This window comes from Ammodytes marinus (assembly GCF_949987685.1).
Source record: "Ammodytes marinus genome assembly, chromosome: 7".
In the NCBI taxonomy this organism is placed as follows: domain Eukaryota; kingdom Metazoa; phylum Chordata; class Actinopteri; order Uranoscopiformes; family Ammodytidae; genus Ammodytes; species Ammodytes marinus.
The window spans coordinates 29,197,761-29,224,787 of record NC_137211.1 but is presented as its reverse complement, the minus strand read 5'-3'; the positions used below and the strand labels follow the sequence as shown (position 1 = coordinate 29,224,787).

The 27,027-nt window shown below is 42.4% G+C and overlaps 1 protein-coding gene across 1 annotated transcript in view; it reads left to right on the top strand.

Moving 5' to 3' along the window:
- Window positions 1–27,027, top strand: part of nphp4 (nephronophthisis 4) — a gene marked incomplete at both ends in the record, with an annotated part of 214,761 nt that overhangs the window by 90,661 nt on the left and 97,073 nt on the right. Inside the window, 3 exons of the mRNA XM_080030989.1 lie at window positions 14,859–15,083; window positions 16,841–16,979; window positions 20,439–20,491. Of these exons, the coding sequence (XP_079887115.1) occupies window positions 14,859–15,083; window positions 16,841–16,979; window positions 20,439–20,491 (417 nt within the window). The remainder of the gene's footprint in view (window positions 1–14,858; window positions 15,084–16,840; window positions 16,980–20,438; window positions 20,492–27,027) is intronic.

The window sequence follows — 27,027 nt, the reverse complement described above, 5'->3', positions numbered from 1 at the left end:
TAGAAAACCATAGAAGAAATTGGAAATGTGGCCACATATTTAAGAAGAGCCATCCATTAAACTCATCCTGTAAAGAAGGGAGAAACATGGAATAAGATATAAGCAAATTTAAGCTAAAAAAAACAGTTTTTTGTAAAAGTAAAAGTAAAATTTCCTTGATCAAGGTTTTTTGATGTGATTTGTGCCAGAGGGCCTAGGTGAGTTATAAGTAAGTAAGTAAGTAAGTAAGTAAGTAAGTAAGTAAGTAAGTAAGTAAGTAAGTAGGTAAAATGTATTTATAAAAGCACACAGTTTGCACTGTCCAAAGTGCTTTACATAGTGCATTCAGTAGGTAAAAAATTAAGGTAAAATAACAATAACCAAAATAAAAGACATAAAGCCCAGACATCCACATATGAACAAAGATAGTATTGCAGAGGTAAGATAGGGTGTACAGATGGGTTTTGAGCCTTGATTTAAAGGCAGAAATGGAGAGGGAATATGCCAGGTGGCAGTTGGTTCTACAAGAGCGGAGCAGCTAGTGCAAAGTACATTTCTGAGAGTTGTGCCATTGGCATGGCTGTATACGCTGGTCACCAAAAGAAAGTGATTGTCTACAGTAGCTCAGAAGAGACTGACATCTCAATTCCACTTAACGACACCACTGACAAGATAAGAGTTCAGATGGCCAGAAAGATGATGATGGTGACTTTGTCATTGTTAGCTTTGCAGGCAAACCCACCTAGATCTGCTAGGCCTTGTTTAAGAAAATTGACCTTCAATCTTTGTAAAATATTTACTTTATTTACTTTAAATAAACCTTAAATAATTGATATATATATCAATGGCACAATTTACCCCATGGTATTTTCTCCAATGGCACAATTTACACCACACCGGGGGCAAGTTGTGCCACAAGACAACTTTTTTTCCGAAAGCTATATTTCTTCAACAGTTTATTCCAGATCCAAAGTTTTTATTGCCAGGGATGCACAACACCCTGAAATATATGTATATATTTGAGTTGGATACTTTACTGTCAAAGCCTCACTTTAAAGTCACTTTGAGTAAAAAGTGGCACAATTTAGGCCACTCACCCCTATATATATTTTTTTTTTAAGATAATTTTTTTTGGCATTTTTATGCTTTATTGATAGTGTAGAGACAGAGTTGAAATGGGGCAGAGAGGGGAGTTACATGCAGAGAACGGCCGCGGGCTGGAATTGAACCCGGGTCCGCTGCTGGCCGAGGCCCATGGGGGGGACGCCCTACCAACTGAGCTAAGGGCGCCCCCTTATTTGTTTTGTTTTTCTAATTATTGTGTATTTGTGCTCCAAACCACAAGCTTAATAATATGAAAAATAGAAAATTCAAATTAAATGTCATACAAATGTTAAGTAAATGTTAATCAAACATCTTAAGCACTGTAATGTCATGGGGGATTTGCTAGTGCTATATTTAGCATACTTGTAACCTATCCCGGAGGTCATTCGTCCCTGGAGACCCCCCCCCCCCTCTTTTTTTATCCTTTCCCACAATGAGAAGTTCAGCATAAGGCAATGGAGGATAGCGCATGCATGCGACAGAGACAATATATTTTTCCCCATCTTAATTAAAATGAATGTCAGCTCTCACCCCACTGGAGAAGTGCATCAATCTCCCCATGCGTTGGGCCCACAGTGAGTCTTACCCTGTCAGTTTGAGCCAACAGTGCTATCCTTCTACAGACTGATGGATCGGCCCTAGCAGCCCAGAGAGGCTAGTGGCCATGAGGTTTGCATGTCTAATGGTTGCCATGTGGGTTTTCGGCCACAGTCAGACTTGAGGCCCAGCTTTACATATACCATGGCCTGCATTCCAATACCCATACTTACCTACTATTTAGTATGCCAGAAAAAAGATTTAGGATGATTTGCGACGTTTCTCGACATGATGAAAAAATAATCTTAATTATCTGATTTTTTTTTTCTCTCTCACGTGGCCCTAATACTCTTCTGTACTTTAGTATGTAGTGTAGTAAAAAGAAAAAAGTAGGCTACGTGATTTGGAACGCAGGGATAGAGAGGTGTGTTTCAGCCCCCAGACTTATTCATTTTAAACAGCAGATGCGTTCTGGAGCCCAAGCAGTTGTATACACATTTAATTTTTTTGTCGTTTATTGTTTCACTTTGCTAAATACAAATAGTAATACAGAAACAAAAATCCAATCTTTGTGTAGTAAACAGTGACACAGTGTTCTATTGTGGTTTATCTATGGTGGTTATGCTTTCCTCATGCTGTATACTGTTCTGTTCTGTTGTGTACTTGTTCTGCTGCCGGGAACCTAAACTCATTAGAGTGTTTTGCCTGTTGATAATGCAGCGGGTCCTTTCTGCCCTCCAGCCACCATTTAAATGGTGTGATTTCACAACATTCATTTCAAATCTGAAGGCAATATAGCTGAACATTAAGGTTAATATCCTACTTTAATACTACATTTATTTAGAGGAATGTGTATTCAGCCCCGCACATCGACTTGATATGCATAAATGTTTCTTCTTTGACAGAATACATGTGTGCTATGTTGTAGTGGTTGAGTACATAGACACTGCTCCCTGAATTAGTAAAATGTCAAGTCAGATTGAATGTGCGGATCAGATGCATACCTCCAGAAATCAAGTTTGACAGAGCTTTGGATGTTTTATATTAACGTCAAAGTAACATCACAACATACTGTACATTTGCGACTGTATGGATAAGATATATGTAAAGAGATGTTTTATGGACCAAAAATCCCTTGTTGTATGATGTGCATAGATGTTGCAGTTCACTAGGGAGGGACTTGCTAAGACTGTAGGATTGTTATAAGGAAAGAAAATAAAAAAGTAGGTATTAGCGATCTCAGGTTGGTGTGTCATCACTTTTTTAATCTGCTCATTAGCAGTAAATAATGAAATACATCTGATGCTGATGGGAATATGATTAGTTTTGCATATATTTGGTCATAAATCAAAGTATAGTGTAGATCAAAACCGTGTAATTCTGCTGGAGGACAACACATCTCATAGCCAAAGTGGTAACGATTCATCCTGTGTGGAGCAGATGAAATGTAGTGTGTATGAACTGTTATGGCATTTTACTCAGTAAAATATCAACCTACAGCAAGAGGAAAACTCAGGGTAGCACCAAATATATAGAATCATCTGTGGTCTGTGGACCTTCGTGCAAACACTCACGGCAATCCAATCCATTTGTGGAGAAACTCCAATCAGTGAGCAGAGGGGTGGACCAACCAAGCAACATTTACTGTACATCCATAAAACCAAGCTGGTAGCATGGCTAAGAAATGACTCTCTGTCCTGAGCAACTACTGTATTTAGTCTTTTTCTACGCTGTTACTCTCTCAAAAGCAAGTCAAACATCTACCAATGGTTTTCCCCTTCAGTATTTTAAAAGGGAACAAAGTCTGTTCTCCCAAAAAATTAAATCTTCACATTCTGATTCTTAGATCTGATACGCGAGTGCAATTCTTTTTTTCCGAGCACTGTTTGGCCTTGGTAAGCAGCTGAACAGAACACAGCAGTTAGTAGTAGTAAGCCCTGCTGGGTTCATTTGGACCACTCCAAGCAGATGGATTAAAATGTGAGTGGTTTAGTGGTCTTAAGTTAATGATCTGGGCGCATGTTCCCTCACTTCCTTCAGGGCATCTCATTGTGGAGAGAAGGGAGAGAAAGCGAGGAGCTATGGCCCGGTGCCTGTCACAAGGTCTGGCCTGAAATAATGACTGGAACAGCCCGGCGGACTGGAGTAATAGTAATAACTGTCAAACTCTGTCTCCCATCAACGCTCACATTCCCCCCCTCATTTAGGATTAATTCCTGCTGTACTACTCTAGACTCGCTGGAAGCCTGGCCATTTCTCTTTGAGCGTCTTCCGAATCCTAATTTCCCTGCTGAAAAACGGCTTTATCTGGGCTTATCACAAACTTATATACTGTATTTGGACATATTTGAATAAGCGAAGCAATATAAATTCAGAATTCTTCTTATTATTTTTTAATTATTGGTGTTGTTTCTATAATGTATAAGAAGACCCCTCCCCCCATCCTCCCCTACCCTCATTATTTTTTTTTTCAGTTAGAAGTGATTTAGACTAGGTCTGTATTTTCTGCTGTGGTTTGGCCCTTCAGCCGTCTTTTGATAAAATCAGTTTTATTGCCTTCCCAAAAAAGTGTGATGATTACCTTTCCTTGCCGTGGGTTACAGACATGAGATTTGAAGCAGAGACACTGTGTTCTTGTATTTGTCAGGAGATGCTACATAATTACATTTTACACTTATAAAAACAAGCTTGATTGATTCTTCCCTTTTCGAGAACTCTTTTCCAGTTTGGAGGGCAATTATGTGTGACACTGCTTTCTGTTATTGTTTTCAGTAGAAACTTTATGAAAAAGTTTTGCTTGCTGCCTTGTTTGTGCCTCAGGCTACAGTTTGTGTTTTCTCTTCTTAGTGCACTGTGGAAACAAGTGCTTGGTTGCTCTCCGACTCGAGAGTTAACGACTTCTCATTTTAAATATAGCCTTTAACGCTTAAATCAACAGTGTAATCACACTTTGGGGGAAATTGGCTATTGATCATTCTGTCTTGTCAACCATATTGTCGAGCACCATGGCAAACGCTTCTAAAAAAGGCAAACCCCCCCCCCTCTCCCTGATTAATTGAACTGTTTCCTCCCCAAAACAGTGTGAGTGAGTGGAATAAGTCATTCTTTATATCCACTGAAATATAATGTCATTGATTTGGTGTCTCTTTGCTGTCACCCAGCAGGCTCTGCCATTGATTAGGACTAGCTGAGTTACGGCGGTGCTCAGAATTGAGTCGATGGCGTCTGACCGTCTAAGGAACTTTCTCTTCCCACTCTGGAGGCCTTTTTTAACGCATGCATACATCAGCTGACTCCCCCCCCCCCCTATATACAGCACAGTATCCCCTAACAGAATACCATTCAAACTGCCTCAACCCACATGTCAGTGTCACGTTGATCTCAGCTCTCGTATAATCATAGAAGCTGCTGTATTGTTGTTTCTTAAGCTCACGTATGCCTCCGAAAAACGTTGTGGACTCTTTTGTTTACAAGGATTACATGTAGCTATAATGTAGAATTTTTACTGCCTGGCTTGGAATGCAACTATTATCCCAGTTTGTTTACTCAAAGCAACACCTAAGAGTCTCTTTGAGATTCCTTCAATTCCTATTGTTTGCCAACCCAAGCTGTCAGCGCTTTATGCAGTTCATATGTAGAGCATACCGTTCTGAGGCACACTGAAATCATGCTAGGGATTCATATTGCTACCAGCTTTGCGTCTAGAATGGAATTATTGTGTTGTGCTGTGCATGCTTTAAAGGTTCAGTAAGCGGAATGGTTCTTTTAGTTAACTTCCTGTCAGTTACTGCAGTTAGCAGTCCCCTCCCTCGTCCCTACGTCACCACATTAATGCACTGCGGTCTTCAAGCAGCGAGTTATCTACCATCATCTCAGAGCCATAAGTGTGGTAAAATATGATTAAAAACCATCAAAACAGACATTGGGAAGGATTTTTACCTGCTCCGCCATTGAGGGTGCCGGTTTGTAGCGCTCTGTCTTCTGATTGGTTATCAGTAGTGGGATCCCCGAAAAGCTTATTTGCTGATTACATGCAGAGCAGGTGACTGAGAGAACGGCTTTATGAAACGTGCACACTATATAAGTGATCACTGTATGAATAAAATAGCTTACTTCATCTTCAATGCCATTGTGATAGAGAAATGTCATCATCATTTGGGCCATAACATCACCACTTATTTGATCCTCGTAATAGGTGTTTCCTTCAGATGCGTTTGAAGATATGTAGCTAATGGTAAAACGTGTTAAGTTCAGTATTTTTGAAATGTGCTTTTATGAGTTACTTAAGCATTAGTTAGTCTGTTAGTCTGCACTGATCTCCATCACCATAAGGTAACACGCTAACTATGCATTAGTATCTCATACAACCCCACTTCAACAATACTGAACATAGTTCTCAGTTTCTTGTGATTGGCAGACTGACAAAGTGTTGCGATAAGCAGTGAGTGTAGAAGAGATAAAAGCTTTTTTCTATAGGCGTCCCTATAGAAGAGACCCCTGATTGGTCCTTTGTCCCTCTCATTCGCTCAGAGCCCAGCAGGCATTTCGGCTAACGGAATATATATTCATTGAATAATACAAGAAGTGAGTGTTGGGGTCATGTGCTAGACACTCATTTTGTTCTTTCCGTGGTGTTCAGCGGTAGCACAGATATATGTCAGAGACAAAGAGTGCTTGGAAGAGAATAAAGAAAAAGAAAAAAAAAGCGACACATTAGACAAAGTGCCTCACAATTTTTTTACTGGCTACTCCCCATGCCATAAAATGATCTCTCTCTAGTTGGATCATTTCTACAAAATCATCACTTTGAAAATAGACTGGTTTGATTGAATGTTTCGTATAAAACACCGTATTAATTCCACCCCCATGAGATAGGAAAACAGGCAATGCCTCAAGGGGGGGGGGGCATGCTGCTATCTGTTTTATGGCCGCCATATATTTCTGGAGTTATAATTCAAAAGAAATTGCTGGTAATGTCTGTGTGCTGCTTGGGGGTGAAATGATAGTCTGATAAACCAAGTCCCTCTCGAGAGGAATGGAGTATTGATCTGCATCTGGGGTCTTGGGCTTTGAAGAGGTCTTCTTAGATGTACATAAGAGATATTTAATGATAGGAAAAGAGTACATCTGTCCCCCCCCCCCCCTGCTTATTGTATGTGTCGGACAGGCAATAGGCAATTCTCTGTATATGTCTGACCAATCTCTATAGCTGTGTCAGAAACACCAACAGGCAAGGTCAACACCATTTTGGATGCTGGCCATTTCCGAGTCATGGCTGTGGAAATGGTAACCATGCACCTTTAAAATATGTGTTGATTAGATTAGATTTAAATTAGACAACTTGATTGATCACACAAGGGGCGGTTCATTTGCATGCTGCTTACCTCATCCACAATCACACAAACAACATTAAAAAATATTCAATGTCAAAAAGCACAGATCAATAAACAGACCAACAGAGGTCAAGGACAGCAAGATAAAAGGTAATAAAGGTAAAATAAATAACAATGCAATCGATAAAATAAATAGAAAATAAAATGAATCATAAATAGACCTTACATGTAATATCAGGTGAAGGCATTTTCATTAAAAATGTAATTTGAATGACTGCCGTCCTATTTTTAATAACCCTAATACCAGATGGTATACAGTATTAGGAAGATTGGTTAGTTCTCCTGATACATCTGTTCTTTTGTATTGCAAACAATTGTGAATTTTCTGATTTGGCAGGGGGCTGGTGTATCTTAAACCTTAATAGCACTCTTAAGTCCCTGCTGCAGAGCACTATTAGTAGTTGTGGGGGGCAAAATGTCAGCTCCATTAACCTATCTGAATACTTGACCTTAGGCTTTGTTAGCAAGCTAACTGGAAGGCAAGGTTACTTTGCATAAATACATAATAAATCTGACATTTTATAACTACCCTCCTCAGAACAACAAAGACGGAATGGGCTGTTTGTTTGAAAGCCTAAAAATGATCTATGTTTGGTCATAAGATTGGAGGACCTGATTTTTTTCCACAAAGAGTTGTTTGCTTCGTCAATCACTGCCAAGCATTTTGTCTTAACTGCCAATCAGCATCGGGCATGAGCTTTTTGAAACGTCAAGAAATGTAAAGCCAATCTATCGCAAATATTTACAGAGTTTGACGGAAAAGGCCCTGCTGAATGAATGCTGAGAGAGCTAACATTTAACATCAACAAAACAAAATACCACATACCCTTAAGGCCAGGACACACCGGCCCGATAATCGCCGTTGGAGAGTCTGGAAGGGGCGGGGACACGAATCTGTTTGGTGTGTGCCGTGACGTCGGTCGTCGTAGATGTCGTCGGGCTTCTTTTGAGCCGATTGAACATGTTCAATTGGTGGCGGGCAGTCTTTCAGTTGGAGCAATTTGATTGGTGGAGGGCTAGCGAATCAGTGAAGCCCGGAAGTGAGGCGGGTAGCACACACAGCTAACAACAGTTAGCCATTGTTTTAATGTGATTGTTTGTTTCATTCAGCGATTACTCACATGCATCAACCCTTGTTGACTGCTTGACACCATGCTCGACACTCTGCTAAAAATTGTGCTCTTTATGGTCCATAAATATAAATACGTATTTATATCTCTGTTTATGGTCTAGAGAGCTTTCCCAGCATTTCCGGCTTCCGTATTTTTTTGGGCCACAATACAGATTAGCGCCGCCTGCTGTTATGGAGACATTACGTCCCGCGCAAGCGCAGAGCGCACGGAAAGTCAGTAGTCGGCTCGGTGTGTTCTTGGCACTTTTTTGGCTGCAACGGGCAGACTGGAGCTGCCTGAAACGGCAGACTCCATTTTCGGGTAGTCGGACCGGTGTGTCCTGGCCTTTAAGGTTGTATTGTCTGTGCTGTGCATATGATTGAATGTTACACGGCACACAACTAGTGTAATGGAGAAGAATATTGCAAACAGTTGATGCCAATCAAGCTGGACATCTGTGCTCCTCATGTTCTAATGCTATCCTTCATACAGTATGTATCGGTCCACACATCACCTCATTTAAAAAAAAAACTTTTGAAGTCTACTTTTGTCTTTTGTGTTCTCAGTGAAACATCTCTTGCCTTTCAAAACCTTAAATCTACATCCTCTATATTGGGAACTATACCCAGTGGATTCTCAAGCCTTGTTTCCACTGAGCGGTGTGGTTCAGTACGCATTTATTTTGCCTTTCCATTGTCAAAAGTGTGAGCCGACCTATACTTATTTTTGTCCTCTTTCGTCCAGCTTTGACCCATATACTGTATAATACTCTGACCGAAGCTATCCCCGTCCTGCATAAACCCCGCCTGCCCTGCCAAACCATACCGTGCTGAAAAGAACCGTGCCGCTCAGTGGAAACAAGGCTTTAGGACGGCTTCTGGTCTTCAGATGGCTGATGTTGTCTGTCTTTCCAAGGTGTTCATTCTTGTCTCTTGGTCCTGGTCACAGCTGTTACCTGTGGTCTTATCTGTAATTGTTTCATGGGATGTCGTACACGACTCTATTTTGTCTCTCTGGGGATCTAGCGCGGCACTGCAGGTGAACTACCCTATCACTTTAAACTGTCCGACTTGTTTTGCCTTTATATAGGGCTATGGTGGCAGGGGGGGAACAGAATAACTCAATCGATAAATGAAAAACAATGTTGTTTTCATCTTGTATACTTCTCGCCCAGCTTACTGGAAATCTGTTTTACTCTCCTGAGAGTTATTTATAATATCCAGCCTGGTAAAATACATCTTGTTTTTGTCCTGGACACTATCATTTCAGCTTGTGCCTGCTAAAAGAACAGTTTGTTCCCATGGACAATGACAGCTTTAAAGGAGTTTGGATGTTTTATGTCTGGTGTGGTGGAGTAAACAGGGCTGTTTTCTTCTTGACAGTTAGGATGGCTGCTGTCTGGTGCATGGACAGACCATAAAGTACTGCATCTTGAAGCCATAGCCAGCCGTATACAGACCTGAGTCAGACCCACATTTTGAAGAACTAAGGTTCAATTCAATTCAGTTTATTTAAGAAGGGGACAGTGCAAATTAATAAAACACATGATCATACATGGGTTAAAAAAGGTGCATGTCATTACCTTGCCCCAGTTACGACACACCCCTTAAAGAGCAATTGAGATTGTTATTATTTATTATTTTCAAATTGTACCGTCTCATTACGTAATGAGGTTTGGATTTGCACTCTTTAAAAGCACTTAAAGCACATTTGTATATCGGAAAGATCTGCCTCAAGACGCCTACAAGGCAGTTCCTGTTTTTCCATAATATGACCTGATGACATGGAGAAAAAAGCTTAAAGGAATATCAATGATTGATGACCTATAGTATAGTATAGTATCGGATAATGGTCTAAAATGTAAAAAATTCTGCTCAGGGGAATTTTAAGTGTTGAGTAAACCAATATAGTATGCTCCCGTTTGTCTTGAAAGGATGTGTGGAGCAGCCAACTCTTTTATTTATTAGGATTGTCTAAGGGCCGGACCAGCTTATTAATCAATTTGTCCGAAACCTCTGAGACCCCCCCTTGGATGATTTCCTGGGGATGGCTGGAGTAGAGAGGTGCACTGGGGCTCATTGTAAATCATGTTCAAACACAATTAAGCTGTATGGAGTGACCTATTATTTAGGCCCATAATGTATTGACCTGAACTGTCAGCTGTGGTAATATGCTAAAACCAACCGCAGTCCATTTAGTTTGGAAGCCATGTTGTAAATTTGCCATTTCTATATTGTCTTCTGAGCTATAATCAAATGATTTATTGATTACCTTGGCGATTTAGTTTTATGGATAATGCTGTAATTTATTTGTTTAGTTTGCAGACCAGTAATGTATTCCTGGTGTACTCCTAATGTACTGTCTAATGCAAGTTTTTCATTAGGCTGCACACCGCTTTGCTCCGCTGTAAGATGCTGCTTGGTGTCACCCATATCTCATTTATTAAATATAAAATACTCAATTCAATTTAAATCTTTTCGTAAGTCTATCAAGTATGGGATGGTTATCGCTAAAAAAATATATTCTTAAAGAGGACCTATTATACTACTTTTCTGGTCTTAATTTCTTGTTTTACACTGCTATAGAGCAACCTGACACGAATCACATCACAAAAAACTATGTAGATTTTCGGGAAGCTCTTTCTCTTATTTTGGCGATCCAGCATGCCCTGTAAACACTTTGCTTTTGACATTTCCTCCCCCTCCCCTCCCTTCCTGAAAACCCAACTTCGTTGTGATTGGTTACTCTGCACAGACACCCCAGACGGTAAGCAGGGAATACGTCGAAATGCATATACGTCATTATTTGATAATCTAGTATGGTTAAACATGACTATAAATCATCATAACAACGTTTATAGGTCATAAAAGTCAAAAAGTATCATAGGTCCGCTTTAAGGTTTGGAATGAGGAGACAGCCCCCTGCTTTGATATATGGCTCAATGAGTTCTCTAGTACTCTTTATATGGAGAAAATCCGTTATGAGATTACAGGGAAAGCAGAGAAATGTAGATATGGCAATCTTTCCTGGACTGTATAGCAGCGCTGAAGTGACCTTCGTGATACCTTTTTGACTTTATTTTTTGCTTAACATTTACCTTTAGTTTAAACAATGTCCTTAGTTAGTTTAATATACATCTATCGATGCACTTAGACACTAGCCTGGTCCAACCAGACCATCGTACTTCATTTCATTTGTACAGAAGGTCTGGAAGTGCTGTAATTGGCAAACGTTCACTCACTTGGAGGCGGGTGTCTGTCGAAGTTTAAAACTATTGGATCTGCCCAGTGCCACTCTGGATTAGCCAACCAATCGCATCACGTTTGGTCATCACGTGTGTCATGAGCCGGCTTTTGATGGTGCCTTCCAGTTGGACAGGAAACTCTGAAATTTCCGACTTCACTACATATTGTAGTCTATGAATCTACCGGTACCTGGCAACAGTAACTTGTTAGAGCCTAACGTTTAGTTATTTGGACGAGAAAGGTTTTAGGCGTCCATACTTTCGCGAGCAGATGCACTGGAACACAGACAGGTCGGAACTCGGAACTACCAAGTCGGAAATCTCCTTCTTCTGAGCATAAAGGAACGCAGCATTCAACTGAAACTGGAGCGTTCTCAGCCACTCGCTCTGTTCGCTGATTGGACGATTGTAGATTCTCCGGAGAATCTGTGAAATGCGCTGTACACCCAGACTGACTACTGAAGGGAAAATGAAATTTGGCCGGAAGTAGGCGGGCGGGCGGAGCCAGGCTACTTAGACACATCATCAGTGATGGAACCTGGGGTCAGTGGGTGTTTCGGGTCTCGCAACATCATACACCCTCACCCAGGTGACCCAGCCGGGATTGATCAAGTCCCAATTTGTGTCTAAGTAGCATGTACCCACGGATCACCCCTTTTGATCCACAGCCATCTAGAGGCCTTCTCAGCTGCCTCTGTGGTGGTCTTGATGGCCTTTCTCTGGCGTGCACCTGCGATTCCAAGCATGCTGTATGCTTTGCAGAGAGATTGTGCTGCAAAGCCTCTACAGCCCACCTCTATTGGCACACACCGGGCACGCCACCCACGACTGTGGCACTCCTCCACTAAGTTGCCGTACTTGGCACGCTTCCTCTCATTGGCCTCTTCCATGCGCTCTTCCCAGGGAACTGTCAGCTCCAGTAGGACCACCTGTTTTGTTGAATCTGAGAACAGGACTAGGTCTGGTCTCAGGGTGGTTTCCACGATGTGCTCTGGGAATCTGAGCTGCTTTCCCAGGTGGGCCTTCATCTGCCAGTCCGGTGCGCTTCCAAGGAGTCCCGCTGCCCCTCTTGGCTGGGGCTTAGGCTTCTCCCCTGCTCCAATGAACGCAATCGCCTGCCTTGCTGGTTGGAGAGGCTTGTTCTGAGTGATGCTGTTGAAGATGGTTTCTGCTATCGCCTTCAGCACCTGGCCATGTGCGCCAAGTGTAGCGTCCTTCTCCCAGGGCTTTTGGGCAACAGCTGAGGATATGCTCTAGAGTTCCTCTTCTGAGGCACAAAGGACATGATGGTGCGTCAACCTTGCCCCAGCAGAAGAGGTTGGATGGGCTGGGTAAGACGTCATAGACGGACGCAATCAGCTCGCGGTCCACTGCCTGTTCCCATCTCGTCCATGCGCCTTGCTGTTGCATCCCCACCATCTTGCTAGCACACAGTTCCTCCACGCCTGCTCTCACTTCCTCTTGGACCAATCGGCGTCTGTCTTTGCCCAGGGCTTTGTCGTAGCGCGTGGTTGCAACGCTGCCAAGCCCTGCTCGTCCGGATGCCACTGGGCCGACCAGCACGCTGTGACGCAAGTGTGACTCCGCCTGCTCGACTGCTTCCTGCGCCCTCCACTTCCTCCCAGTCCTGACTACGATGCCAGCCTTGGAGACCTTTGGATCACTGGATTCCCTGTACTGCAGCACCTCTCTTGCACGGGTAACCATAAACTTCTCATTCAGGCTGCTAATGGGGAGCTTCAGTTTGTTGTTGTGCGATGCTACTCAAGCTTTGTGGCAGGCCCAGCCATCTACGGAGATAACAGCTGATCCTCCTCTCGAAGCCCTGTACCGTTGTTATATGGAACTTGTACACCAGCTGGGGCCACAGAATCCTGGGGAGAACACCGTGCTGGTAAATCCAGGCCTTGGATTTACCAGGCAGACCCGACTTGTCCACTGCTGTCAGCCACGCCTTTAGCTCCCGATTTGTGGCATTGATGGATGCAACGTCTTTAAGGGTGCAATCAAAGGTCTTTCCGAGGCTCTTGATGGGTTTCTCAGTCACCGATGGAATCTGGGTACCGTCCAGAGAGAAGTGGAACTTGTCAGTCACTTTCCCTCTCTTCAGAACCAGGGACCTAGATTTTGCAGGCTTGAAACACATCCGAGCCCAATTGATGATCTTCTCCAAGCCCTGAAGGATCCATCGACACCCCGGCACTGACGTTGTTGTTACTGTCAGGTCGTCCATAAAGGCTCTGATGGGGGGCTGGTGGACTCCAGACTTGGTGAGCGGACCTCTGCACTCGACTTCGGCTGACTTGACCAGCATGTTCATGGCCAAGGCAAAGAGGATCACTGAAATGGTGCATCCAGTGATGATCCCTTTCTCCAGCCGATGCCACTCAGATATAACTGTCCCAGAGGTGACTCTCAGCTCTTGTAATAGTCCAAGATAAGGTCCCTGATTTTACCTGAGACATGGTGCCGGTCCAGTGCTGTTTTCACCAGCTTATGAGGAATGGATCCATAAGCATTGGTGAGATCGAGCCACAGCACTGCTAGGTCTCCTTTCCCTTCTCTTGCCTCTCTGATCAACTGCGTGACCACACCTGTATGAAACCTGTTAAGTAGAGTATGCCATGTTTGTTGTTTATTTTATTTTGTCTTTTATTTGTGTGTTCACTGTTTCTGTTGTGTGTTTATCTGTTCTTTATGTTTATGTGTTTAAAACTCTTTTCAATATGCTTTATGATAGCATTTCCTTAAAGGTGGAACCAGTGATTCTGGAAACCGCTTGTTGATTTTTGTCAAAATCTGTGAATGTCTCCTCACGATCCTCTACCTGTCTGCACTGTGTGTGCGGTGAAAAAAAAACATCATGTGGTAATACACAGCCTAGGTAAACAAAGTAGCCCTCAGTAGCTAGCGACATGCCCCGGACCTAGGACCCAGAGTCAGGTCAAGACGTCACCTTAAAAGCAGTATTGCAAACCATTTAGACAGGGAAGCTGTCAATACATACGTAGTTGACCAACATCATAGACATATTGAAATAGATTTGCAGGCCAGGATCTTAAAGCATTAACATTTATTTGACGTTAAAGAAAGACTATTCTCTGTGGAGACCCAGAAATTTTCATTTAAGGTTGTTTCCATAATCATATGGGTGTCTGAATGTCCTTTAAAGAGCTATTTCACCGGTTGGAATATGAAAGTGTATTGAACTCCTGAGATCCTATGTAGTATAAATGTGCAAAATGTAAAGAAAAGGGAGAAAGAGTGTTTTATGGTCTCGCTGTCTAATTCTACATTTTCCCATGTGTGACATCACGCATGGGAAAATGTAGGGTAAGGATTAAGAGGAGAGCTGGGCCAAGGGAAGACTGAAGGAAGAAAAACCTCATTCTTTATATAATAATAGCGATTTTTTAATGATATAACGCCGGTTCCGTATGGGTGAATTATTTCTTTTAATATTGTGTTTATTTTTATCCCTTTCCACAGCTGTCCGTCACGTCCACCTCCCGAGCAGCCTTCCTGCAGTGCCTGCGTTGGGGGGTGTGGTGCCCCTTCCAGGAGCCGGCCCAGGTGAAGAGGGGAGGGATGATCCAGCTCCTTCTTCAGGGAGGTGCACAGCCAAACCCCCACAGAGTCATGGTCTACAGCACACACATCTCTGCTGCCAGCAGTCAGAGCCCTGCAAGGCTCTCCACTCCAGGCAAAGCTCAGGTATCACAATAGCACTGGAGCAAAAATATGTCTTTGTGAAAGGAACACAATGTAAAGAATGCATTGAAAGGTGTAAAGACAATGTGCTGTTTCCAGCTCCTCTCAGCCGTCAAAACATATGTTTCCCTGAAGACAGAAACGTTTACATAATTTAAAGCTATGTTGCGTAACTTCTGTCACCACCCATGAGGAATTTCGGGTAATTATAACAACACTGTCGGCACATCTACATGAGGTAAAGCCTTCTGTGATCGTGCATGCAGAATCAACAACTGAAAAAAGTTCTTGGCTGCTTCTCTGGATTGTCTGAGCTCCCGCGCCAGTGTTGGGGGGGGGGGGGGGGGGGGGGGGGGGGGAGCTGACAGTAGAGACAGTATTTTGTGGAGCTGAAAGGCTTAATCAACTTTGTGTCAACTTGCTTGGTGATGGCTTGAATGTAACCAAAATGCATTTAAGCGCTATAGCTACAAATAATTTTTAGGCATTGTTGTCTTTGGCCAAACCTAGTAATATGATATAAGATTACATCATGTTTTAAAAGTTCTGCACTTGACATACTCATCTCAATCTGCAGCACGCCTTTTCTACGCAGGTCCCATCTATTTTGGGATGTGAATGTCGTCATCTTGTTATGACTCAAAGTGTTGCACCTAAGGTTTACATTTTCACACAGCTCAGAGAGTTTGAAATTAACTACATGTCATCGCCACCAGTGATGCCTGTAACGTGTTACTTAGTAACGCGTTACCGGCATCGGACCTCTTTTTTCAGTAACGAGTAATCTAACGCGTTACTATGTCCAAACCAGTAATCAGATTAAAGTTACTCATCAAAGTCACTGTGCGTTACTTTTTCTGTCATTTTCCTTAGTAAAACATTTTACATAACTGCACAAATGACTGCAATTGCGATTTAATGTAAATAAATGTGCACGCATGTGTCTCTAAACGCTCCAACCGCTCCTCTCGTCTTTTTGGTAGCGCCCCTCGTCTCTGACATGCAGTGTGTGTGTGTGTGTGTGTGTGTGTGTGTGTGTGTGTGTGTGTGTGTGTGCAGCAGCATTACGGCCGAGTCTAAGCTGAACTGTGGCGCAAAACAAACGTTTTCCCCCCATAGAATATAGCGTCTGCTATGGGGATATTTAGGATTCGGGTACGGTGACGTTGAAGAGATAGAAGTATTTAAAACTTGGAAACTTATAGAAACGTGGCGACCGATGGCCGCACACACCCAGTCTATCAACACATGAGACATTGCAGAGAAAAGTCAAATTAATGCATGAGAGTGAAGGGCCAAGCACGTTAAGTTTAAAGACACTGCTACTGTCTTTGCACTTTGGAGGAATGCATTTATTTTCATGGGGGGGGAATTTTTTATTTTTTTATTACATTTTTTAAACCATAATTTTTATTATTTTGAAAACAGTATGCCTATAGGCTACTAGCCTACAAGCTTTATTTTATGTATTTTCAATGATTCTTAATATGTGCATGTTTTAAATTGAGATATATGGGTTTCAAAACCTGTAAAGTAACGTTTAAAGTAACTTGTAATCTAACTTAGTTACTTTTAACATCAAGTCATCAGTAAAGTAACTAAGTTACTATTTTAAGGAGTAACTAGTAATCAGTAATCAGATTACTTTTTCAAAGTAACTGTGGCAACACTGATCGCCACACATCTCTTCTTCTTCTCTGTACTATAGCATTCATTTCTGTTTGTTACTAAACATTTTTGAAACCTTCTGCTTCTCACAGGTCTCGGAGGCGAAGGATACCATATCGTTTCATCTGTCGTCCGGTCAGGAGGCCAAGGCCTTCAGCCCAAAGGCCTCCATCAGGACAAAGCAGGAGGCTGTTACCCGTCATAGAAGAGCCCCCTCGTCACCTTCACAGGGTAAATATCAAGTTCAACTTCAAACCAAACTTTAAAGGTTCAGTAAGCGGTATGGTCAGTTTAGCTAACTTCCTGTCAGTGACTGCAGTTAGCAGTCCCCTCCCTCGTCCCCACGTCACCACATTAATGCACTGGGGTCTTCAAGCAGCGAGTTATCTAGCATCATCTCAGATCCATAAGTGTGATAAAATAAAAACCATCAAAACAGACATTGGGAAGGATTTTTACCTGCTCTGCCATTGTAGGCGCATACACATTCACCCATCTGTCACTCTGCACAGGCACCGGCAGTGAGACGCGTGCCGGTTTGTAGCGTTCTCTCTTCTGATTGGTTATCAGTAGTGGGATTCCCAAAAAGTGTATTTGCCGATTACATGCAGAGCGAGTGACTGAGGGATCGGCTTGATGAAACGAGCACACTATATAAGTGATCACTGTATGAATAAAGAGTGATTTAACACTTATATTAACATAAATAAATCGCTTACTTCACCTTTAATTATCCCAAAGCGCAATTCAGTTCAAACAGTCCCATACAAACATTTACATATAGACAGCAGACAGACAACACAAGAGAGGATGGTAACATAAATAAATAAATAAGGCTGATGAAGACGAATGATACACAAGCAATGAAAAACTCGTATTTTCAATTAGTAAGACTTTTTTTTTTTATCCAGAGACTATACTGTCGAGGTTTAAACGCCTTGTTGCAGACAGAATGAAGGACTTTGAATAGCAGATTGTTTTCCTGAGTGTAGGTATATAAAGCATGTCATTTATGATGGGCTTTGTAAGCACATTATGATTACTTCGAAGAAATAGGAGCAGGCTAATATGGAGAGAGGGCTCACAGTTTAAAAAAAAATACCCAAATGTTTGTTTCTGTACCGCAAAGGTTTTGTTTATTGGACTGCGGAGCATATGTTCTGTTCCTGTAAATTGTTTTGTCTTGGCAGGGGAAGCGACGGCCAAGGTGTGATCAGCCAAAGTTTAAAAAGCCACAAGGATGAACCTAGCCCCGTCCTCTGTATATATAACGCAGCCCTCACACCTCTGTAGTGTTATCTCAATTGCAGCACCTGCTTAACGGCATTAGTAGAAAGGCTTCATGACTGGGCCTCTCAGGGGGAATAAAGGGGATAAACTCTGAGGACTTTTGGCTGCCCACCGTGGTGTCTTGGTTGTTGAACAAGCCATATTTTGCACCCTAAGAGGTAAAAGAAAAAAAAAAAACTAAGCCAGTCCCCTGATGTTTTAATTTTTTCCTCTTCAGATTTTTTGAGAGAGCTATCATTGCGTGCAAATCTTTTTTTTGTATTCCATCGTTCCTAATTAAGCACGAGCAGTCTGAGATATCTCTCCCTAGAAATAACCCCACCGACCCAGCACTACGAGAGGGCCTTCCACTTAAAACAAAGATTAAACTTGAATCAATATTCCAAATCCCACAAACACACACACAAACACTAAGATAAATGACGTGCCACACCACTGTCTGCATCTTGAAACCCCAAACTGCTGATTTGGTCCGTTTGTTCGTCAGTGAATCCATTAAAAGTGTAGTTAACACCTCACCACTAAATCCCAGTGACAGCGGCAAAGGACTGCTCGATGGTTTGCCCACTAATGATGCAGTTAACTTGGGAGAGAAGAATGGCTTTGATCAGGGCCTACTTCATGGGGTGTGTAGAGAAGGCTGGGCAGGAAAAAAGTATATTAATGATATTTTAATCGGGGCTCAAGTGTCCTCAGAGGATCATCCAAGAAGCCTGGATTGATTGGGGTTAGTGTTCAGACCAGAATGCTATCATGAATCTGCGTCATTCTTTGATTTCAGCGCCTAATTCATCCATGTCTTTGTTTTTCCAAGATTGTGTGTGTGTCTGTTTGTGCGTGTGTGCATTTGTGTTTGCATGTGTATGTGCATGTGTGTCTGAATGTGTGTGTATGTGTGTTTGTCTCTGTGTGTGTGTGTGTGTGTGTGTGTGTGTGTGTCTCACTGTGTATTTAGGTGTCTGTGTGTGTGTGGTATGCATCGGCATGCATGTTAGTGTTCTGCTCTCCATTGCGGATAGCTTATTTAAACAAATAAGAAGTTCAGGGGCAGTCTCAATAAATGTAGTTCACGTCTTTTTGATGCATGTATATATTTATTAATAAGACCTCGCTTCCTTTCACAACCTCTGAGTGACACTCAGCGAATGCTATGTTTTCAGAAATGAACCACTAAGTTATTTATAATGGACCTCGATGTAAATTTCAGCAGGCAGAGTGAGGGGAAATTCTCCGAGTCCATACATTTCTCAAATGTATAATTTACAGAATGCCTTCTTGTTTTCGTAACCACACCACACCACACCACCTCAAATGATCAGCTGAGAGGAGTGGAATATGGTGGCAGACTTTGCTGTTTTGACGCAGATGCTCATTAATGCCTTTTAATGATGCATCATCTTTACATATTTGAAACGGATTATTCCTCAGTCCCTGGCGTCTTGTGCACACACTGTATAGGTATATCCGCCTCTTGTACATCTGCTAGTTTGCCCGGCTGTCAACAAAAAAAGGGCCTCCTCATTGATCTCTCAAATACGGTCAGTTGCACGTCAGTCGAGCTAATGAGGTGAAACACATTTTGCCAGCAGCGGCTCCAGGCGTGCAACAGTGGAGAAAATGGAAAGCGCTTAAAAGAAAATGGCTACTTTGTGTTAGTGGTGGTGGGGGTTGGAGATGCAAGATGCAGCATTTGTGACAGAAATGTAGCCAGTCTTGCACAGTGTGCATAGTAGCCTGAACAGATGGTTTGCTACAGTAAGATACCCCCAGGCAACTGAAGCATTGTCAAAAAAAAAGGGCCAGTCGAGCCCGGCACAAAGAGCCAGAAAGAGTACAGAGAGATGCTGGGAAAAAAACGCTTTCATTACAGCTTCAACATGGCTACCAACCAAAAAGTTTAGAAAGCATCCTAACTATATAGTGTGACATCCCAATCCAACTCTGCCTTCCTGATCTGTTATGAATTTTAATAGATGTGTTACCCGACTGGCTGTCCCATTGCTCATTGGGAGATATGTGCTTTGTTCTACAGTATTTATTCAGTAAATATTGTTGCTGTTTTTTCTTTCTTTATATATATCGCAGGATGCCACCCGACAGAAAATATAACATTCAATTCTTGACTGCCATTCCCCGTGACAGGCTAATAATCCATAAAAGTCCAGGCACACTATAAAATGAACAGTGCTGCCAGATGTTAAGAGCATTACACACAACTGTGTTAATTGAGCTGGTTAAACCGGGAACTGTAGTTTGTTTGCACATAATATTATGCAAACGAATACATCTTTTTCGACAACCTTGAATTAAAAGGATATCATTTAAGCTTTGGCTATGCTTACCTGTTGGTTAACAGTTGACAAGGTTTATTTTAAGTCATTTTTTTCTGGTGTCTTTCAGGTCAAACATCTGTTCCTCCAGCTTCTCCTCCAGATTCTCCCCCAGGCCCCGGGGTAAGACACCTTATGGACTATACCTGACAGTGTCCTAAGCCCTACAGCTGCTGCCATGAAACATGGCTCTCTGTTAAGGGTTCAGTAAGCGGAATGGTCAGTTTAGCTAACTTCCTGTCAGTGACTGCAGTTAGCAGTCCCCTCGCTCGTCCCCACGTCACCACATGAATGCACTGCGGTCTTCAAGCAGCGAGTTATATGGCATCATCTCAGATTCTTATGTGTGATAAAACATTATAAAAACCATCAAAACAGACATTGTGAAGGATTTTTACCTGCTCCGCCATTGTAGGCGCATACACATTCACCCATCTGTCGGTCTGCACGTGCACTGGCAGTGAGCCGGGTGCCGGTTTGTAGCGTTCTCTCTTCTGATTGGTTATCAGTAGTGGGATCCCCGAAAAGTTTATTTGCAGATTACATGCAGAGCGGGTGACTGAGAGATCGGCTTTATGAAACGCGCACACTATGTAAGTGATCACAGTATGAATAAAAAGCGATTTAATACTTAATATTAACATAAATAAATCGCTTACTTCACCTTTTAAGTTCAAACTTTCTCACCAAAAGCAATTTATTCACTCTAAATGTTTTAGTTGCCTTTCATACTGTAATTTATTTGAAAGGAAATCAAATCCTGTATCAGTGGATCCACGCAGGAGCACCTCTTCTAAGAATCTGTCCTGTAAAGCTGCATTCTATTAGCCTGGAAATCCAGAGCCACATCTAGAACGATATAGGGTCTGGCCACGATCAATAGACCTTCCCAACTCAATGGGCAGTTGCGTGCTTTTAAAATACCACTGCATGCAATTGGATAGCACTACGACCAATCAGAGCAATGAACAAGATGAATTATAAAGCCCTGTTCGTTTAGCGAACAGCGGGATAACTGGTCAAATATAGCAATTTGATTGGTAAGTCCGAATTTTCCGACATAGTCAATGAGCTCCAATGGATTGTGTCCAGACCAACAGGCTGAGCAAATTGTTTTGCATGACTTTTTTGTTTGCTTGCTTATTGGTCACACAGATCGAGCACATCTGAAATGAATCCCAGAGTTTTAATGGATATGTATGCAGCTGATTTGATTAAATAATAATGGAGGTGTGCGGTTGTCTGACTGTTAAAAAATGTTAATCTTGGTGAAAGAAGATAATGTTTTTTCTGTTTGTCAATCAAGACTTAAGTCGCCACAGAAAGCTGGGGAATGTGATGCAGTGATGCTGCTGCTGATGATGATAATCATGCCTGGTTGCATCAGATCAGAGTAAATGTCACATTAGCATCAGTGTGTTCCTGAGGCTTCCCACAGACAACTCATATAATACTGAATCAATTCTGCAATAGGAAGTTTTAACTAGCACCATAATCACCCATCTATCATATCTGAGGTGGGCGACAAAAGACTGACTCATATCCCATCCTTAGTAGGAGACCACACATTGACTCTATTCAACACGCACCAACAGTGTGTGTTGCTGTGTGTGTATTATATGTCTATTGGTCCTGTTGTGGAGCTAAGTTACAGGGCGTTACCATCATCCCTCAGCCTGAGTTGAAGTGCCAGACACACACACACACAGACAAACGCACACACGCACACACAGACACACACACACACACACACACACACACACACACACACACACACACACACACACACACACACACACACACACACACACACACACACACACACACACACACACACACACACACACACACACACACACACACACACAATTACATGGTGGAGGAGTGATCAGCTTTGTTTCAGTGTTGGCTCTATACAGACTGTATTGTGGACTCATTTGATGTTGAACCAACAGGGGGCTGGGAGTTACCATCATCCTTCAGCCTGAGTTGCAGTGCCAGACACACACACACAGACACACGCACGCACGCACGCACACACACACACACACACACACACACACACAGACACACACACACACACACACACACACACACACACACACACACACACACACACACACACACACACACAATTACATGGTGGAGGAGTGATCAGCTTTGTTTCAGTGTTGGCTCTATACAGACTGTATTGTGGACTCATTTGATGTTGAACCAACAGGGGGCTGGGAGTTGTGGGTGCACTCCACCCATGAACTCTACAAATGGACCTTCTTCTTCATTTGTCAGGGCGAGGGCGGTGGAAGCCTGTAAGTGGGCAGCTCCCGGTGGGCAACAAGACTTAGATTATATGGTCATACTGGTCAGCTATCACCCCTGGAACACACATCCTGCGTCTACCTCTGGACTGTGTCTGTGTCTGGTACTGCTGCCTCTTTTGCGCTGTTGTCGGCCACACATACAATGTCTCAGCCACTGCTGCTGCTGCTGTAGCGCTGCTTCTAAAAGCCCTGTCTTTCTACATAGAGTTTTCATAGATAATTCCCATTAATATGGAGTTGTTTCATGTCATTTGATGATGCATATGTGGGGAGTTTTATTTTGAAAGAAACAAACAGGGAAATCGTGAAACTAAAGTGAATGCCGCTGGTATGACTCTCAACAGAGTATGTCTCTATCAGTTACAGCAGAGAGACCCGAAAGAGATGCACGTCTCCCTGAAAAAATAGGCTTTGCCTCCTGAGGTAAAGTGAAGCGTCGCGGCAGACTCGCCTCCGACGGCCGTCTGCAGCGCGTCAGAGGTTGAATGTGTGGCCCTGTAGTGTGTACATGGACGGTGAAAAAAGGTCAGACGCAGATTGTTTTTGGTTGGCTGTTATTTAAAGCGAGAATTGTACAGTAGATGTTCTAAACAGCGGACAATTTGGCAACATTAAAACACAATAGCAGGTTTCATTTTAAAGACATTATTGGTGACCTTACTGAGGACTGAAACCACAAGCAAAGGGAATGAAGTCTGTAAACTGATTTGCTTTGTTACTTTCACAGTAGTTTCTATTTAAAGTTTGCCAACATTAACTAACATTAGCCACTGTAAGCTACAGGCCGTACCAGACCAATTACAGCTGTATGTATCAATGAACAAGAGTGTGTTTAATGAAGCTACATGTACTTAAAGAAAGATAAAAGAAGATTGTGTTATTTCTCGTTCAAAACTTTAATCGTCTTGCACTTAAACTGCACTTATTCCTTATTTATTTATATACTTGAAATGAATACACAGTGTGTCTAGCAACAAGACCAGATATTTTGAGTTGGTGGAGTCTAAGACGAAACTAAAAGTAAAGTGTAATATTTGCTCACATGGGCCTGGGTATATCCATGGATGTCCTATACATTCTCCTCTACACAAGTCAAGTCAAGTCAAGTCAAGTCAAATTTATTTATAAAGCACATTTACAAACAGCGGGTACTGCCCCAAAGTGCTGTACAGGTTAAATAATAATAAAATAATCCACATTTGTCCTGGGTAAATATGAGGATAAAAGAGCAGTCATTAGTGCGCTGGCTGCTCCCAACACACAGCATAGATCTCTATCTGATGGGCATCCAGGGTTTCTGCCTAACAGAGAGAGAGAAAACACTGTGAAGCCATGCCACAGCTGTTGGCAGTCGACCCCCACGATTCACCATGGCTCTTCTGCAATAAAAATGCCCACTCACTGTCTCTCTGTATCTCTCCTTTCAAAGTTATAAAAATATACTTATTTAGCCATCTTTAAATGATTTCGCCCGTTTGATCAAATGTTCCTCTCCTCTTCAGCATGGCTGTCAAGTGGCGATGAATCAATGGCATCCTCCTCTGTAAACAAGCATCACGCTCCCCGCTCTGTCTGTGGGCATTGTTGGATCTGACTAACTTTTTTTCTGGCCCGCATAAATTATTGATCCTTGGGTTTTTGCCGTGGCGCAGAATGCTAACGATGCTGTGGTATTTATAGCTAACATTTTTTGGAGAGCAGCTGAGTTGTGTTGTGCCTGTGTTGGTGATGATTTTCTCACATCGGAGGCTGCTATCAGGTTTCAGGGTCATGCCTGTGTTGTGGGTGACCCAGGTGGTAGGTTGTAGTCTGTGTGCTAAAGGCGAGGCCATGTTTCAATTTGTGGCTGGCTGGCAGAGGGGGGGGGGGGGGCTGTTTGGGCAGCTGCTAGTGGCTAGTCTGGGCCCAATATGTTTAGATAGAACAGGATCGTTTTATCGCATGACTCTGTTTAGCACAGGCGAATTATAACCATGCGGTGGAAGCTAATTTCCATGCCGATGTGTTATATTGATGTGAGTTATGTAAAGATAGATTTTTCGTGTCACACAATACATCGTATATTGTTTTATGATAATCACACCCAGCAGGCTACAGCTCAGCCCCTTACTACCACTCGAGGGATAGGTGTGGGTACCTCTAGTCAACTTGTTGCGTGAAGCTATAACGAGTCACATAATCATAAATGAATGCCGGTTACATTAAAGGCATCACCAAAACGAGTTGACCCAAGGTTGATAAAGCCTATCAGCTCCACAGAACTCTCTGTAGTACCCCTTAACACTGGCGCAGGAGCTCATAAAAATCAAAACATTACCTTGCATTTGGTAGAGATGTTTAATAAACACTCCCAACTACATTTGATGCATATTTAAACCAGTGTGTGGGCTTTGAAGTCTGAATTAGGAACATTTGAATGCATTCAACCTTTATTTATACCTGAGAGATCATGGAGGGGACGGAAAACAATAGCATTGTATATACACACATTTTATTTATTTCTGTCCGACTGTATTAATACGGTATGTGTTACCTTGTCAAACTTCCTTTTAGGTAGAGTAGTACCTTTGTTCATCTTCCTGAAACCTGTTTATCCTATTAAATAGGTTTTTATAATATTTATATGATCTATGTTTACTACATTTGTGTTAGAATGACTTTTCTCTGTCTTATCATTCAGTAGACATGAATCTCCCTGTTCTGTTCTCTGTCATCACACTCACACTTATAATTATCACTCATCATAACTCGCCTCCATCCCCCACTGTTCACACTTTGACTTTGACGCCCCATTTTGTTCAAGCATTTCTAATATATATATATTTTTAAATAATCCCTGCATTCCAAATCGCATACACTTTCTTTTTTTCTATCCTACACAAGATACTACTTTGATCTAGTTAGGATGCAGTAGGCATATTAATGGGACATACTTTTACTTATTTATTTCATCATAACATTGCGCCTTGATCTTGCCTATTGTTTTTATGTCTGTCGCGTCCCTGTTTGTTTTCATACGGAGGCTCCATCTATGTGGTGTCACCTCTGGTGCGCACTGGATTGTGGGTCAGAATCGTCCAATTAGGATGCTGTTTTCAACACTAAAAATGACGGCCGGATGTAGTAGACACAGGTATTTCTAACCATACTAAATCTGTCCACAAGAATAGGGACATCCTTCTACCATACTAAATAGTAGATAGTATGTGTATTGGAATGCAGGGAATATTTTTTGGTGTATTTTAACCTTTTATTGACCGTCAAGAGGAGAAAGTACGGAGTGGAAATGGGAAATGGAGTGAGAGAGGGGGGGATGGTATGCAGTAAGGTTCCGCAGGTCGGATTTGAACCCGCGACCACTGTGACAAGGACAAGGCCTATAATGGTGTGTGCTCTACCCACTAATACCCCTCTTATACCTTTTTTAAGTCTTCTTTAGACCCTTTGTTCTCAATGATTTGATTCAATGATTTATATCTCTCCACTCTCATTCTTTATTGTCCTCCAACCTGTCCCTCACTGTATTTCTTTGAGCTTGTCAAATGTCAAAACATTTTTGAAGGTGTTTGTTGTACACACGTTAGACACACTTCACACACACCAAGAAAATAAACTGAGGTCAGCATATACTGTACGTGTGCACAATGCACATGCATAATGTCACAGATTAATTCACCAGCAAACAAACAAACATACACACACACGGACGCACACACACACACACACACACACACACACACACACACACACACACACACACACACACACACACACACACACACACACACACACACACACACACACGTGTCCATTCCATGAAGTGCAAATGGGAACAGATGATCAGCTTGGCTGTTAGGGCAAACAGGATGGGTTCAGAACATTGGAAGCCACAGCTGAATGGCACTACTAATTGCCTTGCTCTGTGTATTCTCTTGGTGTGTGTGTGTGTGTGTGTGTGTGTGTGTGTGTGTGTGTGTGTGTGTGTGTGTGATCCTCACATGCAGAGTGATTGTGGTGTCTTTCACACTCTCTGTGTGCAGGATGTAGTGACTCAATGTGAGATCACATGCGTGTTAGAGTGTGTGTATATGTGTGTGTGTGTGTGTGTTTGTGTGCGTGCGTGTGAGCGAGTAAAATGTGATATGTGCTTCGACATACTTGGGAGGACTGACTTGTGACAGCCCATTGCTTTTGACATTTTAGGATATATTGAGTTGTGAGGACATTTCAACCAATCCTAACAGCTAAAACTGCTCATTTGAGGTTCACGACTATGTCTCACATGGTGTTTGTTTAAGAACGAGCTAATCTAGGAGTGGCCAGCAGTTCCCAATGAAT